The following is a 15,849-nucleotide window of genomic DNA, read 5'->3' as shown; positions in this document are numbered from 1 at the left end:
CCAGAGCCCTAGGATTGGCACAGCACCACCTCACAATAGCTGTCCCCGTGAACATAAACACCAGCAACACACACACTGCTAATAAAATCACCCCCTCGAGTGCACAATTTTCTGTGGTACAACAGCAACCAGGTTTGTGATACGTATACTACATGCATTGGCAAAGTCAACAGGTTGGTCTTAGTCAAGCACACATTTGTTATCAAAAACGAAAAACAGATAAATGGATACAGGTACAGAGTGACCTGCAGCGGAACGCAGCCATGTAAACAAGCAGAAAAGGTAATCAGTTTCCCTGCCTCTCTGGGAGGGTTTGCCCAAATCCGGGGAGGGTCAAGCCTCGGAACATAGGGGGCCTGGTCTCTGAAGGGACAGGGCAAGAATTATGGAAATGGATGGAAATATGGTAATGGCCCATATCGCTGCAAATATTTTTGGGCAGACTTTCAGTGTGAACTCAACCAAAGTGTAGCGGAGCGGTAATTAAAATGCACACAGTCGCATTCCTCTTCTTTCAGGCATGTAAAGATTAAGTGATTTGCCCAGAACAACAGGCTGTTGAGTCCACATCGGTACTCGAACCCCGTTCCCCAGTTGCAAAGCCGGCAGCGATGACCGTTAAGCCACATTGATCACTTCCCAAGCACAATGAAAATACCTTTCCTGCAGCTGACCAAATTCAACTTGTGCAATACGTTTAAAAGAAACGAGAAAAAATAGTATGGTTTATGGATCATTTTTATCTTCCCAGTCCATTTTACATCATGTCAACTAATATTGGAGCCCATTTCGCTGCAATTAAAGTGAGCAACAAGGATCACAACCTGCAAGAACATAACTGTTTAACAGTACATTTCTAAAATACGAGCTAGCTTTAGCTTAAGCCGTTTTTCATTATCAGTCAAATGTTACTGTCGTGAAACGAACCTTCAAACTGCGAGTATTCCTGGATCTTTGGAGAAATAAACCAGAAAGAAATTAAGGGAGCCAGAAACAGTTGTTCGGAGCCGGCCCCGCACCCGCACCAGGGCAGACGTTGTGAGTGAGCTACACGTCTGTAAGGGCCGCACCCACTGACTGCAAGCAGTTGCACAAAGTATTTGTATAATGTAAATGATTAACACACACACATACTCAGATGGCTGCAATGCACCCCTCAGTCTCACTTACTCATTTACTCTACATATTAGCAGGCAAGCAATAAAAAGAACAGTTGACACTGGTCTCACACTTACATGCAAGGACAGCAATTCCGGTTACTCCCCAGAGTCTGATCACACGTGTTCACTCGTCTCCAGTCCATTGGGAATGGCAAACATGCGTGCACTCCCGGAGATCCCCATCAGAATCCCTCAGGCTCACAACAGGGGCAGCAGCTCAGAGCAGGTCACTCAAGAGCATTGATTTAAATTTACCGCCGTGGCCGGTCGGGCGGTACGAGCAGCGCCATCACGCAGCCTAGGCTGACAACCTCCCAAACTTTGAACTGCGGTCCTATTAGGAGCCACGCAACCAATGTACGTCATCGCGTCAGTCAGCGCTACGCAAGTAGAACAGGGAAAAAATACTACTCACAAAACGGGAGGCAACAAGCAATCTAGCAAAGTATCCAAACGTCCAGAAAGTGGCAATGAATGGAGAAAGAATAAAATATGAAAGTACAGAAATCTAATTTAAAAAAAAGGCAAATGTGAAAAAATAATAAATAATCCAAGTAAACAAGCATTGAAAATGAATTAGGTGTCGCCCTCCTTTAAGTTAAAGCAATTCTGTTTGAAATTAGGTGGCTTTTTAGCTTTGCTTTTATTAGTGTCCTTCACACTTTCATGTACATATCAAGCATATGTATGCATATATGTTTATATATATATATATATATATATATATATATATACATATATATATATATATATATATATATATATATATATATATATATATATATATATATATATATTCACAGAAAGAAACATAGGTTATAGACCATATATAGTTAGGAATTTGCATTTACAAAACCTTGAAAATTCACTGAAAAAACCATAGGTTATAGACCATATATAGTTAGGGATTAGCATTTAAAAAACCTTATTTTATTTGCACAAAACCATTGAAATTCCATATATAATTAGTTGCACTAACTATATATCGCGGACCCGCAATCCACTGCTAATGATGTCACATATTACATCATTCATGACATGGTCAGTGACATCACTGATGACATCACTGATGACATCTCAAATGACATCACTGATGACATCACTGATGACATCACTGATGACAACACCCAGTGACTGTATGTTTCTGTAAAGTTAAAATATGTCTTACATATTGAAGAATGAGTGGATGTATAAGTGTCTGGATGAAGGATTTAGTAGGTGCATGACTGACTGTATGAGAGAATGATTAAATGTGTCTCACTGAGTGTATGGGTTAGTGATTAAAGTGTCTTAATTTGGCAATCCTTATTTATGTTGTTCTGTAAACTGCTGCATGTTTAAATCAGTAACTATATGGGTTATTGAATGGTTGCCCAAGTATTTGTATGGGAGACTGAGTATGTGTGTGGGTGGCTGGGAGGTGTATAACTCTGTGCATAGATGTGTGAGCAGTTGATTCCCTAGGTGTATGGGTTCAAAAGTGCATGTAGAAACAGCTGTATGGACAGTTGACTGTGTGCATGAGTATATTGGTGAGTGAATGGATATCTCAGTGCTACATGTCAAAGTAAGTACATATGTAAAACACACTCCATGTGAGAGTTGACATATATAAATAACTGAACATAAGAGCCAGTGAATGTGTGAGTGGCTGTATGAATCATTGTGAACTTGTATCAAGGATTGTATAAGAGAGTAAATATGTGTTACTATATGTTTGAATAAGTAAGGTGTGTATAACTGTATAGTTGAGGAAATGGAAATGTGATTGATTCTTTCCATGACTGACTAGGTGTGTGAGTAACTCCATGGATGTGTGACAGTCTGTGAGTGCCTGTTTACACTGAGTGTATCTAAGGTTATATTAGAGTCTGAAGATGTATTATCACATAAATGATATCATCAGTGATGTAATCAGTAATGTCAAATGAGATGTCAGGGATGTCATCAGTGATGTCATTTGAGATGTCATCAGTGATGTCATCAGTGATGTCATTTGAGATGTCATCAGTGATGTCATCAGTGATGTCACTGACCATGTCATGAATGATGTAATATGTGACATCATTAGCAGTGGATTGCGGGTCCGCGATATATAGTTAGTGCAACTAACTATATATGGAATTTCAATGGTTTTGTGCAAATAAAATAAGGTTTTTTAAATGCTAATCCCTAACTATATATGGTCTATAACCTATGGTTTTTTCAGTGAATTTTCATGGTTTTGTAAATGCAAATTCCTAACTATATATGGTCTATAACCTATGGTTTTTTCTGTGAATTTCATTGGTTTTTTAAAAGCTAAAATCTATAGCTGTAAAATATATTCTTTATTAAGTGACGTATCACGTAGCCCGTGAGACGCCTCATGATGCATCGCATAACCGTGACGTATCGTCTCTGCAGCGCAAACCAAACCCAAAACGTAAGCGCGCCAGAACACGCTTAAAGATATATATATATTTTTTTAACCTTAATTAGACAAAATCCACACGTGCACATATCACAAACGTTCAAAAAACACAATATGTCGGACTCCCGTTACGCTGCCGGTTAGCTGCCCGGTTAACGTACCAGGAAGCACCTTTACAGCGAAAAATCACAATTATTTTTTTCTTTTGCCCCGCAGGGAACTTTAATAGCCCCCTCATCAATCCTAGGGGTTCAGGAGGGGTCTGCCTTACCCCTTTCATTCATTTACACCTTTTTTTTTTCCACCTCTTGTCTCTCGATCCCACAGAGAGACAAGATGGCGGCCGCTCCAGACTGTTTACAATGATAACAGCCAATCAGCTTCTCCTCAGACTCCTGTTACACTGCCGGTTAGCTTCCCGGTTAGCTGCCCGGTTAGCTGCCCGGTTCGCGTACCAAGACGCGTCTCTACGGCGAAAAAATCGGATTTTTTTTTTTTTTTTTGGGCCCCGCGTGGCTTTATAATATCCCCCTCATCAATCCTATGGGGTCAGAAGGGGTCTACCCTGCCCTCTTTCCTTCATTTCCCTCTTTGTTTTGGTCTCCGCTTGTCTCTCGATCCTACCGAGAGACAAGATGGCGGCCGCTCCGGACTGTTTACAATGTTGACAGCCAATCAGCTACTCCTCAGACTCCTGTTACACTGCCGGTTAGCTTCCCGGTTAGCTGCCCGGTTCGCGTACCAAGACGCGTCTCTACGGCGAAAAAATCGGATTTTTTTTTTTGGGGGCCCCGCGTGGCTTTATAAAATCCCCCTCATCAATCCTATGGGGTCAGAAGGGGTCTACCCTGCCCTCTTTCCTTCATTTCCCTCTTTGTTTTGGTCTCCGCTTGTCTCTCGATCCTACCGAGAGACAAGATGGCGGCCGCTCCGGACTGTTTACAATGTTGACAGCCAATCAGCTACTCCTCAGACTCCCGTTACACTGCCGGTTAGCTTCCCGGTTAGCTTCCCGGTTAGCTGCTCGGTTAGCTGCCCGGTTCGCGTACCAAGACGCGTCTCTACGGCGAAAAAATCGGAATTTTTTTTTTTTTTTTGGGGCCCCGCGTGGCTCTATAATATCCCCCTCATCAATCCTAGGGGGTCAGAAGGGGTCTACCTTGCCCCCTTTCCTTCATTTCCCCCTTTGTTTTGGCCTCCTCTTGTCTCTCGATCCTACCGAGAGACAAGATGGCGGCCGCTCTGGACTGTTTAGAATGTTGACAGACACCGGAGAGCCAATCAGCTTCGCTTCGCAAAGTTCCGATACGCGAAAAGTTCGCGAACCGGAGCGCTACCCGGAGCGCTGTTACAGATATATATCTTGTTTTAAACGTTAATTTCTCAAAATCCACTGAAGCACATATATTGAGACCTAGCAAAGGCACATCGGGCTAACAGTCCCTACAATTTTGCCAAGTTTCGTGGAAATCCATTCAGCCGTTCGGGCTAAAAGTGAGGCCAACCGCCCTATGGAAATTAACATGGGAAAAACGCGTTTTGGGACCCCCCTTTTTTCTCGGCCCCCCCTTGACGAACCACCCCCAAATTTCCAGGAGCTGCTCAGAAACAAAATGTGCCATTTTCCTGAAAATTTCAGCCAATTCCGTCCACAAACGCCAAAGTTATTAGGCATAGAATTTTCAAAAGTTCCATAGAGAAAAAATCCTAACTATATATACCTACTGGCTATCGCCAGTAGGTAATATATATATATATATATATATATATACATGCATTTATATTTGTATTTACATCATAGATATGCAGATTATATACATGCTTATATATGTATGCATATATACACACACACATATATATATATAAAAATATATATATATACACATATGTGTGTGTGTGTGTGTGTGGGTGTGTGTGTGTGTGTGTGCATATGTGTGTGGGTGTAGAGGTAGAGAGTAGTAGAGAGTAGAGAGTAGTAGAGAGTAGAGAGAAGTAGAGAGTGTGTAGTAGAGTGAGTAGTAGAGAGTGAGTATTAGGGAGTGAGTTGTAGAGAGTAGAGAAGTAGAGACTGAGTAGTAGGGAGTCGTAGAAACTGAGTAGTAGATAGTGAGTAGTAGAGTATTAGAGTGAGTAGAGTATAGTAGAGTAGAAGTGAGTAGTAGAGAGTAGTAGTGAGTAGTAGAGTGAATAGGAATAGAGAGTTAGTAGTAGAGTGAGTATTAGAGTAGTAGAGAGTGAGTAGTAGAGTAGTAGAGAGTGAGTAGAGAGTAGTACAGAGAGAGTAGTAGAGAGTAGTAGAAAGTAGTAGAGTGAGTAGTAGAGAGTAGTAGAGTGAGAAGTAGAGTGCAGTAGAGAGTGGTAGAGAGTGAGTAGTAGAGAGTGAGTAGTAGTGAGTAGGAGAGAATGAGTAGAGTAGTAGAGAGTAGTAGAGAGTGAGTAATAGAGAGTGAGTAGTATAGAGTGCGAAGTAGAGAGTAGTAGAAAGTGAGTATTAGAGAGGAGTACAGTGAGTAGTAGAGAGTAGTACTAGTACCAGCACGACCCTCCCCCGATCCCTACACTCAAACACTACCCTGCACGACCCCCCGGCACTAATCTAAACCTTAAAACACTACCCTACACTACACAAACACCACAACACTACCCTAAACCCTAAAACACTATCCCCAGCATGGCTCTCCCCCGACCCCAGTCTGGTCCCTTTACTCAAACACTACCCTGCACGAGTCCCCGGCACTACCCTAAACCCTAAAACACTACCCTACACTACACAAACAACACAACATACCCTAAACCCTAAAACACTACCCCCAGCACAACTCTCCCCCGACCATCCCTCTACACCCAGTCCAGTCCCCACACTAAAACACTACCCTGCACGACACACCAGCACTACCCTAAACCCTAAAAACTACCCTACACACACACCACAACACTACCCAAAACTTGAAAACACTACCCCCAGCAAGACCCCCTGATCCCCATTCCTAAGATAAGAAACTACTGTTCCTCATGCTATGAAAGCATCAGCGAAAATGCAAAGATATGCACGAACACCCATTGTCTGAAGGATCTTACAGAGCCTGGTGCTGTTGCTTTTTTTGTCCAACACTCCATAATTGAACAGCTAAATACTATGTTTAAGAGGAGAGATTTTACGGAGGAAGTGAGAACACACAGATATGAGCACTACAAACAGAATGGAAACTCTGTAATAGGTGATGTTTATGATGGAATTGGATACAAAAACCTGTTTGATAAGGGGATATTAAGTATGAAAAACAATATCACTTTTGTTATGAACACAGATGGAGTCAACATTTTTAAAAGTAGTAAACTAAGCATGTGGCCTGTGTATTTGATGATTAATGAGCTCTCCGTAACAAACGCAAAGCAAAAGAAAACATGCTTGTCTATGGAATTTGGATTGGGCAAAGAAAGCCATATATGTGGACATACCTACATCCTTTAACTGAGGAATTGAGTCGTTTGGAAAAGGGAGCTATGTTTACAGATCATACAGGCTCTGTTTTTGTATGTCGTGCTACACTACTTTCATGCACTTGTGATCTACCAGCTCGTTGTTTGGTTACCAACAGTAAGCAGATCAATGGGAAATTTAGCTGTTGGTCCTGTTTACAGCCAGTTATGACTTCAAGATCGGGAATGGGGCATTGCCATGTTTTTCCTTACAATGATGATGATCCTGAAGGACCACCGAGAATAACTGAAAATCTGAAGACTGATATAAATGAGCATTAGCTAAAATACAACAGGGTGAACATGAATATTCAGTTCATGGTGTGAAAGGCCCTTTCCGGTTTCTATTCCTTTCCCTTTTCCCATGTATTAATGGATTTTGTTTAGATTATATGCATGGGGTCTGCGCAGGTGTAATGAAACTGATGCTCACATTGTGGTTCGGAAAGCAATATGAGAAGTCAAGCTTTTCAGCACACTCTTACAGAGACCTTGTTAGCAAGAGATTACAGGCTATCAAGCCTCCACTTAACATATCAAGACCTCCTCGTAGCCTTGAAGATGTCCATTTATGGAAATTCTCTGAATACAGAAACTTCTTGCTCTTCTGGGGAATACCAGTACTAGCTGATGTATTACCCAATCAGCTATTTGTACATTTTTGCCTCTTCTCCAAAGGAATATATTTACTAGATAAAGAAAGTCTAACATTTTCAGAAATCAACCTAGCAGAGACTTGCTTGCTCACCTTTGTCAAAATTTTTGAAGACCTGTATGATCAGAGGTTCATGACTATGAATATTCATCAGTTAATGCATATTTCAGACTGTGTACACCACAACGGGCCACTATTTTCAAATAGCTGTTTTCATTTTGAAGACCTAAATGGCTACATAGTGTCTCACATCTCTGGAACACAAAATGTAGAAATGCAAATTTTGAATACTGTGACATTAATTCAGATGATACCATTACTTAAAGCAACCTGCAATATTGATGGCGAGATAAAAAATGCAATCAATAGACTTATGGATCCATCGATACGTGTGGAGAGAATGGAGATAATAGATGGGTGCTTTCAAATGGGGAAAATGACTATAAAAGATTTAACAAATGATGAGTTCCTAGCAGCTCAAAAAAGAGTATCTGTATACTTTGAAAGGAAAGTAGCATCATATGATAAAATTAGTTTAAGGAAGGGTTATTGCTATGTGTATGCAGCAAACTACAACAAACTAGTCAGACGGGACCAAAGTACAATAAACTATTTAGATAATTCAGAAATACAGTTTGGAAAAGTGGTGAAATGTAGCCAGGTCAACGACATAAATAGAAAAACTCACAACTTGGCACTATTAAATCGAATGCCTTGTGTAAACACATATTCCAGTGACTGCAATGTCCATCAAGTTAACCCAAGTTGGAACAAGATAATAGCAGTATATATTTCGGAAATAGTAGGAAGTTGCTGATTTGTTTGTACCACAAAATTGTCATTTGTATGTGAATTCCCAAATCACTATGAGAGAGATTAGTGGATGCTGTTGTATTAGCCAAAAATCTACATGCCCAGATCTTTAAAAGGTACCATACGTTTCGTCAGATTTGAAAAACTGATATGGGGGTTAGCAAACTTCACCCTGGAATTACTAGGAAATGATACACAATCCTCTGTGATCGGAAATGATACACATCACTTTAAACTGCAACCCTCTCCCCCACTGTAAACTGGTAATTGCCAGGGCACCCGTAAGGATATGTTTACTTTTATGTGTTTACTTTTTATGTGTTTACTTTTACCAAATGTTTTTAGAACTACATTTTAAGTACATTTTAAATGTTGTGTAAAAGCTAGATTTTAACACCATAGGAATTCACACTGTTGTGTGCTATTATCAAATGTACTTAAGAAAATTAAATTAAATTCAACCATATATTTTTCCAAGAGTTTTCAATGATAAATGAATGTGCTTCTGTCATTGATTGTGGATATTGTTCATTGTCTTACCGATACCCCTCAGACTTTTACTTGTTATCTTTGGACTGTTGAAAATAAACCAAAAAGTCAACCGAGTATTGGAATACTTTGACCATTAATTCAAACAAATATATTATTGAGGAATGTAAGATCCTCCCACCTATGCATGTGTAATTGGGAAATATCTACTAGTGTACCTGTTTATTTGTTAATATTGTGATTATTAGTCTAGCCATACCTTTTCGGTTTAGCAATTGACCCAAAATGCTTTGGACATAACTTTTTATAGAATCTGCAGCTATGGGTAAGTGCAGAAGTATTCAAATTGTATGTATTCAGTAAAAGTTCTGCATTGTAAATGAAGACTATACGGTTAGCAAAGAAGTATTTGCTTAGTATTCTGTTAGTGTTCAAGAATAATTACTCACATATCAGTAGTCTTCATGCACTAGCCTTCACAAAAAGAATACTACAGAATACTAAAATTGGCATAAAATAGTCTTCGAATGCTATAAAACCACAGGTTAACCACTAAATGTAGTATTCCACTTCGGTAAGGGCTGTGTCAGTGGGAGAGGGCACTTCCCTTTCCAATAAGGGCTGGCACGGTCAAATATGTGCTTTGTTTTCTCCAAGGCTATGAGGCAAACCTCATTCTCTGCCTTGCCCATGCGACGACCAGAGCGACAAACACTTTTACTTTTACAAATTATGCTCAATGGTTGTTATCACTGTTCCCATCCTCTTTAGATGCGCTGAGCAGCAGACTCAAACTAGACACTGATGAGTTAGTTTTCCATGTTGGCAGTTTTCTGAGAATAGCTGTTTGCGCTCGGAAATCAATCGATAATCTATGAAGGATGTTTGTGCTGTGCTTTTACATTTTCAAGCACTTTAAGTCTGATACTGGAATTGTTTTTATTGTGAATTTTAACTGATTTTGTGTATTGTATTTTTATGGATATGGTGCTATCAGAATAAAGGGGCATATTACCAAGCAATAGCGATAATTATCGCTATTGCTTGGTTAAAGACAAAAATTTACCGCAGCGCTGCGGCGATTTTTACCGCAAATAAACCTTGGTATTACCAAGGTTTAAGGCAAATGCGGTAAAAATTGCCGCAAAGCATGAATATCGCTGAAAAGTCAGCGATATTCATGCATTAGCGAGCTAATGCTCTTAGCCATGTTATCGACCTCCCATTGGATAACATGGCTAAGAACTGCTCAGGGCAGGTGTTAGCTTTTGGAGATATTCCCGCTTAGCGCGAATATCTCCAAAAGTTGGTAATAGGAGATAGCGATGTTAGCGACTGTTTTCAGTCTCTAACATCTTGGCACGCCCACTTTGCATCTCATTAGTGATAAATATCACTGACATGCAAAGCGGGGCCCAAGATGGTCGCTATCTCCTACTAGCTGTCGCTAACTGGTGTTAGCAGCAGCTAGGTAATGGGGAGATAATTTTATCTCCGTTTTCTTGGCTTTTAAAGACAAAAAAGCAGAGATAAACCCCCTTGATAATATGCCCCAAAGTCTTTTTGAACTTGAACTTGGAATGGTTGGACTTCCACCAGAGGTCGCCAGTGAGTGAATGGATCTGTACTTGCTGACAAGTGTCCTGAGTATTCCTGCTGTCTGCGGCAGGCCTAAGTGCCATCTCACATACTCCATTCCTCTGCCGATCACTCTTGATTGAGCCCATGTTCCATCTCACCAGACTGGGCAGGCAGCGTCCTTGATTCTTGCTCCTGTTCCTAGTTCAACAGACGTAAAAGCCTCTGCCTTTGTAAGATGAGGGTGAGACGTGTGACTATGAGAGTGCAGCTGCAGCACATTAAAGCTACTTATATTGGCATAGACAATGCTTGTTTAAAATGGTATAAATTGGTCAGAGTTGCCACGTTTAAAACACATGAGTAATTAAATGATCCTGCATGCTTTTTTAAATAGGTAAATGCACTTACAGATGCCATTTATGGGGTTCTGAATTAAGTACTTTCAAAAGTTGCATAGATATTTATCCATGTATTTTACAAAAGAACATGATTTTGTTTTTCATAGTATATGACTACTGTAATCAGACACACTTTTATTTCCATACATGACCCTTCTCTTTCACATGCTGCTCGATTCACCACAGCTCCACTTGGTGTGAATGTTCATTGAAGGCTTTGTGTAGATCCACCGCCGGCATCTCCTGGCCACAGTTCTATAGAGACCTAAGGGATTTCAGCCAATGATAGGTGTACTGGTTATTTTCTTGCAGGGAACTCCACCTCTACCTTGGTTGGAAATGGCCACATGATGTGAATGCAGGATTGAAATCTTTCCTTTGTTCACGCGTGTTGCAGAGGTCTCCAACTCTACCTTGTTTGGAAATGGCCACATGATGTGGATGCAGAATTGACATTTTTCCTTTGTTCTCGCGTGTTGCAGGGGTCTCTACCTTGGTTGGAAATGGCCACATGATGTGGATGCAGGATTGACATCTTTCCTTTGTTCTCGCGTGTTGCAGGAGTCTCCAACTCTACCTTGGTTGGAAATAGCCACATGATGTGGATGCAGGATTGACATCTTTCCTTTGTTCTCGAGTGTTGCAGGGGTCTCCACCGCTACCTTGTTTGGAAATGGCCACATGATGTGGATGCAGGATTGACATTTTTCCTTTGTTCTCCCATGTTGCAGGGGTCTCCACCTCTACCTTGGTTGGAAATGGCTACATGATGTGGATGCAGGATTAACATTTTTCCTTTGTTCTCCCATGTTGCAGGGGTCTCCACCGCTACCTTGTTTGGAAATGGCCACATGATGTGGATGCAGGATTGACATTTTTCCTTTGTTCTCCCAAGTTGCAGGGGTCTCCACCTCTTCCTTGGTTGGAAATGGCCACATGATGTGGATGCAGGTTTGATATCTTCCCTTTGTACTCCAGTGCTGCACGGGTCTCCACCGCTACCTTGGTTGGAAGTGGCCACATGATGTGGATGCAGGATTGACATCTTTCCTTTGTTCTCGCGTGTTGCAGAGGTCTCCAACTCTACCTTGGTTGGAAATGGCCACATGATGTGGATGCGGGATTGACATCTTTCCTTTGTTCTCGCGTGTTGCAGGGGTCTCCACCGCTACCTTGGTTGGAAGTGGCCACATGATGTGGATGCAGGATTGATATGTTTCCTTTGTTCTCGCGTGTTGCAAGAGTCTCCACCTCTACCTTGGTTGGAAACAGCCACATGTTCTCCTGCATTTCAAGGGTCTCCACAGCTACCTTGGTTGGAAGTGGCCACATGATGTGGATGCAGATTGACATCTGTTCTCCTGTGTTGCAGGGGTCTCCAACTCTACCTTGGTTAGAAATGGCCACATGCTGTGGATGCAGGATTGACATCATTCCTTTGTTCCCCTGTGCTGCAGGGGTCTCCTCCTTTACCTTGGTTGGAAATGGCCACATGATGTGGATGCAGGATTGACATCTTTCCTTTGATCTCCTGTACTGCAGGGGTCTCCACCTCTACCTTGGTTGGAAATGGCCACATGATGTGGATGCAGGATTGACATTTTTCCTTTCTTCTCCTGTTCTGAAGAGGTCTCCACCTCTACCTTGGTTGGAAATGGCCACATGATGTGGATGCAGTATTGACATTTTTCCTTTGTTCTCCTGTGCTGCAAGAGTCTCCACCTCTACCTTGGTTGGAAACAGCCACATGTTCTCCTGCATTTCAAGGGTCTCCACAGCTACCTTGGTTGGAAGTGGCCACATGATGTGGATGCAGATTGACATCTGTTCTCCTGTGTTGCAGGGGTCTCCAACTCTACCTTGGTTGGAAATGGCCACATGCTGTGGATGCAGGATTGACATCATTCCTTTGTTCCCCTGTGCTGCAGGGGTCTCCTCCTTTACCTTGGTTGGAAATGGCCACATGATGTGGATGCAGGATTGACATCTTTCCTTTGATCTCCTGTACTGCAGGGGTCTCCACCTCTACCTTGGTTGGAAATGGCCACATGATGTGGATGCAGGATTGACATTTTTCCTTTCTTCTCCTGTTCTGAAGAGGTCTCCACCTCTACCTTGGTTGGAAATGGCCACATGATGTGGATGCAGTATTGACATTTTTCCTTTGTTCTCCTGTGCTGCAAGAGTCTCCACCTCTACCTTGGTTGGAAACAGCCACATGTTCTCCTGCATTTCAAGGGTCTCCACAGCTACCTTGGTTGGAAGTGGCCACATGATGTGGATGCAGATTGACATCTGTTCTCCTGTGTTGCAGGGGTCTCCACCTCTATCTTGGTTGGAAGTGGCCACATGATGTGGATGCAGTATTGACATTTTTCCTTTGTTCTCCTGTGCTGCAAGAGTCTCCACCTCTTTTTTTTTTAAACCTTTATTTGGAGACAAACAGGTACAAGGGAAGTGTACATTCAAAACAGACAGTCACATACGGCCATTACAGTGGTACGTCAGTGCCAAGAAAGCATAAAAAAATAAACAAGGAGATGCCAGGAAGTACAGGGCAGGGCAGCAGTCAATACAAGGAGCAATAACGAAATGTGCAGTAGAGGTTAGAATACAATGATCCAGCATGGGCAGGCCAGCCAATAAGACAATGCAATATGAATACAGTCCATTAGCGGAGAGCACGTGAGCCAGGGGGGACTCAACTATGAGGAACACAGGAAATAAAGGTGCCGCACAGGGATACAATCTGAATTCCCAATAATATACCAGTCCGAAGGGAGACTTCAACCCCCCAATAGCTCGCAGGAAAAGGAGTCGGTCAGCCCCCCCCCGATATCGGAAGAACAGCAGGTGTTGTGTAAAATCCCAGCCCATCATGTTGTCATCAACCTATCCCCTCGTGGTCCTCAGGTTCAGAATCAGAGTCCCGCTCAGCCCTGGTCAGGAGGTACACCTGGAGCGGACTCCAAAAGTCCTTTGGTCTGCAGCGAAAACAGGCATCAAGTCAGAATAGATATTGTATTGATCCTGACAGTAAATGAGGTCAGTCACCCAGTCTTGAAAGCGCGGCACCCTACCACGACCCCAGCAACAAGCAACCCTACGCTTAGCCAGCAGCAGGGCCACGTCAACAAATCTACGGTGAGAGGCAGGTACGTCCTTAGAGAACCCAAGTAACATCACTAAGGGGTCAAACGCCACCCCATCCTCCGCCATAACCTGCAGGGCTTCATGAACCTGTGTCCAATATTCCAATACCCCCGCACAGCTCCAAGCCAAATGCAAAAAGTCAGCGCCTTCCGCTCGACACCTAGCACACCTGTCATCCTCCGCCAAATGAAACCGTAGTTTCCTCGCCGGGGTATAGTAGTACCTCTGAACAAACTTGTAGTGGATAATTTTAAGGCGACAACTAGAAGAAACATTGGCCGTGAGCCCGCAACAGTATTTCCACTGCTCGTCTGTAATAGGAGCACCCAATTCGGCAACCCACTGCTCGCGCACCCGATTGGCCGGGACCGATCGCTGTCGGCGAATAGCCCCGTATAATTTCGACACCAGGTGTCGCCCATCTGAAACCAGCAGCACGTGGAGGGGGAGTGTAACCCCAGGCTCCGAAGGGTAGTCTGGTAGCAGAGCACGCATGCCCTGCCGCAGACGGACAAAGTAGAACAGGTCTAGAGGGGAGCAAGCCGCCGACCCGAAGAAATGAGCCTGCGTACGGAAGGCACCTTCATGAAACAAGTCACCCCACGTGAGGATACCTAGCCGCTTGCACATTCGCTGAAACCCCGTCTCCAACAACAGCGACAAATCCGGATGATAAGATAGAGGCAAGGCTGGCGAGTAGAGAAAGGAAACGCCTAGCAAATGAGCCATTCGCGTCCAAGCATCCACCGTGCACGTCACCGTCGTGCGAGGCGTTTCCACATCTGACACCTTGCCCAAAACCATCCCCTCCAGTGGGAGCGGGTGGGTGACCCAATGCTCAGCAGCAATCTGGGGCATGAACGGCGTGGGGCGCATCCAGTGATAGGCATAATGCGCCTGAGCGCTGAGATAATAAAGTTCAAAGTCAGGGACGTCGAAACCGCCATCAGCATAAGGCAACGTAAGGGTGGCCCAGGCCACCCGTGGCTGCTTGCCCCCCAGAACAACCGCAGAAGCTCGGAACGAAGTCTACGAAAGAAATAAGCACCAGGATGATATGGGAGGTTTTGAAAGAGATAAAGAAAGCGGGGCAGAACTACCATCTTGATGAGAGACGCCCTACCGGCCATGGAGAGAGGCAAAGACATCCACCTGGTGACATCATCCGCCAGTTTAGTAATGGCCACGCCATAGTTGAGCCGAACCGCGTCTCCCCTGTCCAAGGATATGACAATACCGAGATATCGCAACTCCGAGTCACACCATTCCAGAGGGTAGTCAAGGGGAAACCTGGCCACCGCAGCTGTGAGGGGGAAAAATTGAGATTTCCGCCAGTTGATATGAACCCCGGAGACACCTCCAAAAGCGACCAGCTCCCACAGGAGCGAATTAAGGTTGTTCTCAGGGTCCTTGACATAGAGTGTGACATCATCGGCGTATAAAGAAATGCCGACCTGCCGCTGAAGACAATTAAAGGCGCTCTGCTGATGAAACTGACGAATCCTACAGGCTAGCGGCTCAATGGCGATAGCAAACAAGAGGGGTGAGAGGGGGCAACCCTGTCGGGTCCCTCTCGTGAGACGGAACGAGGGGGACAGCACCCCATTCACTACTACCCTCGCCATCGGATCAGTATATAAAAGCTGAACCCAAGAGATGAAAATCCTGGGGAAACCCATCCGACAAAGAACATCAATAAGGTAGCCC

At 43.4% G+C, this 15,849-nt stretch overlaps 1 protein-coding gene across 1 annotated transcript in view; it reads left to right on the top strand.

The window, feature by feature from the left end:
• Window positions 1–11,776, top strand: part of LOC147668876 (uncharacterized) — a 62,163-nt gene extending 50,387 nt beyond the window's left edge. The window contains 4 exon segments of the mRNA XM_086948378.1: window positions 6,566–6,956; window positions 6,959–7,324; window positions 7,327–8,472; window positions 11,721–11,776. Coding sequence (XP_086804504.1) covers window positions 6,566–6,956; window positions 6,959–7,324; window positions 7,327–8,472; window positions 11,721–11,776 — 1,959 coding nt within the window.
• Window positions 11,777–15,849: the final 4,073 nt, after the last annotated feature.

Source organism: Lissotriton vulgaris, unplaced genomic scaffold (assembly GCF_964263255.1).
Source record: "Lissotriton vulgaris unplaced genomic scaffold, aLisVul1.2 SCAFFOLD_1441, whole genome shotgun sequence".
NCBI lineage: Eukaryota > Metazoa > Chordata > Amphibia > Caudata > Salamandridae > Lissotriton > Lissotriton vulgaris.
Note: the sequence above shows the minus strand (reverse complement) of the source record. Positions and strands in the feature narration are given on the sequence as shown.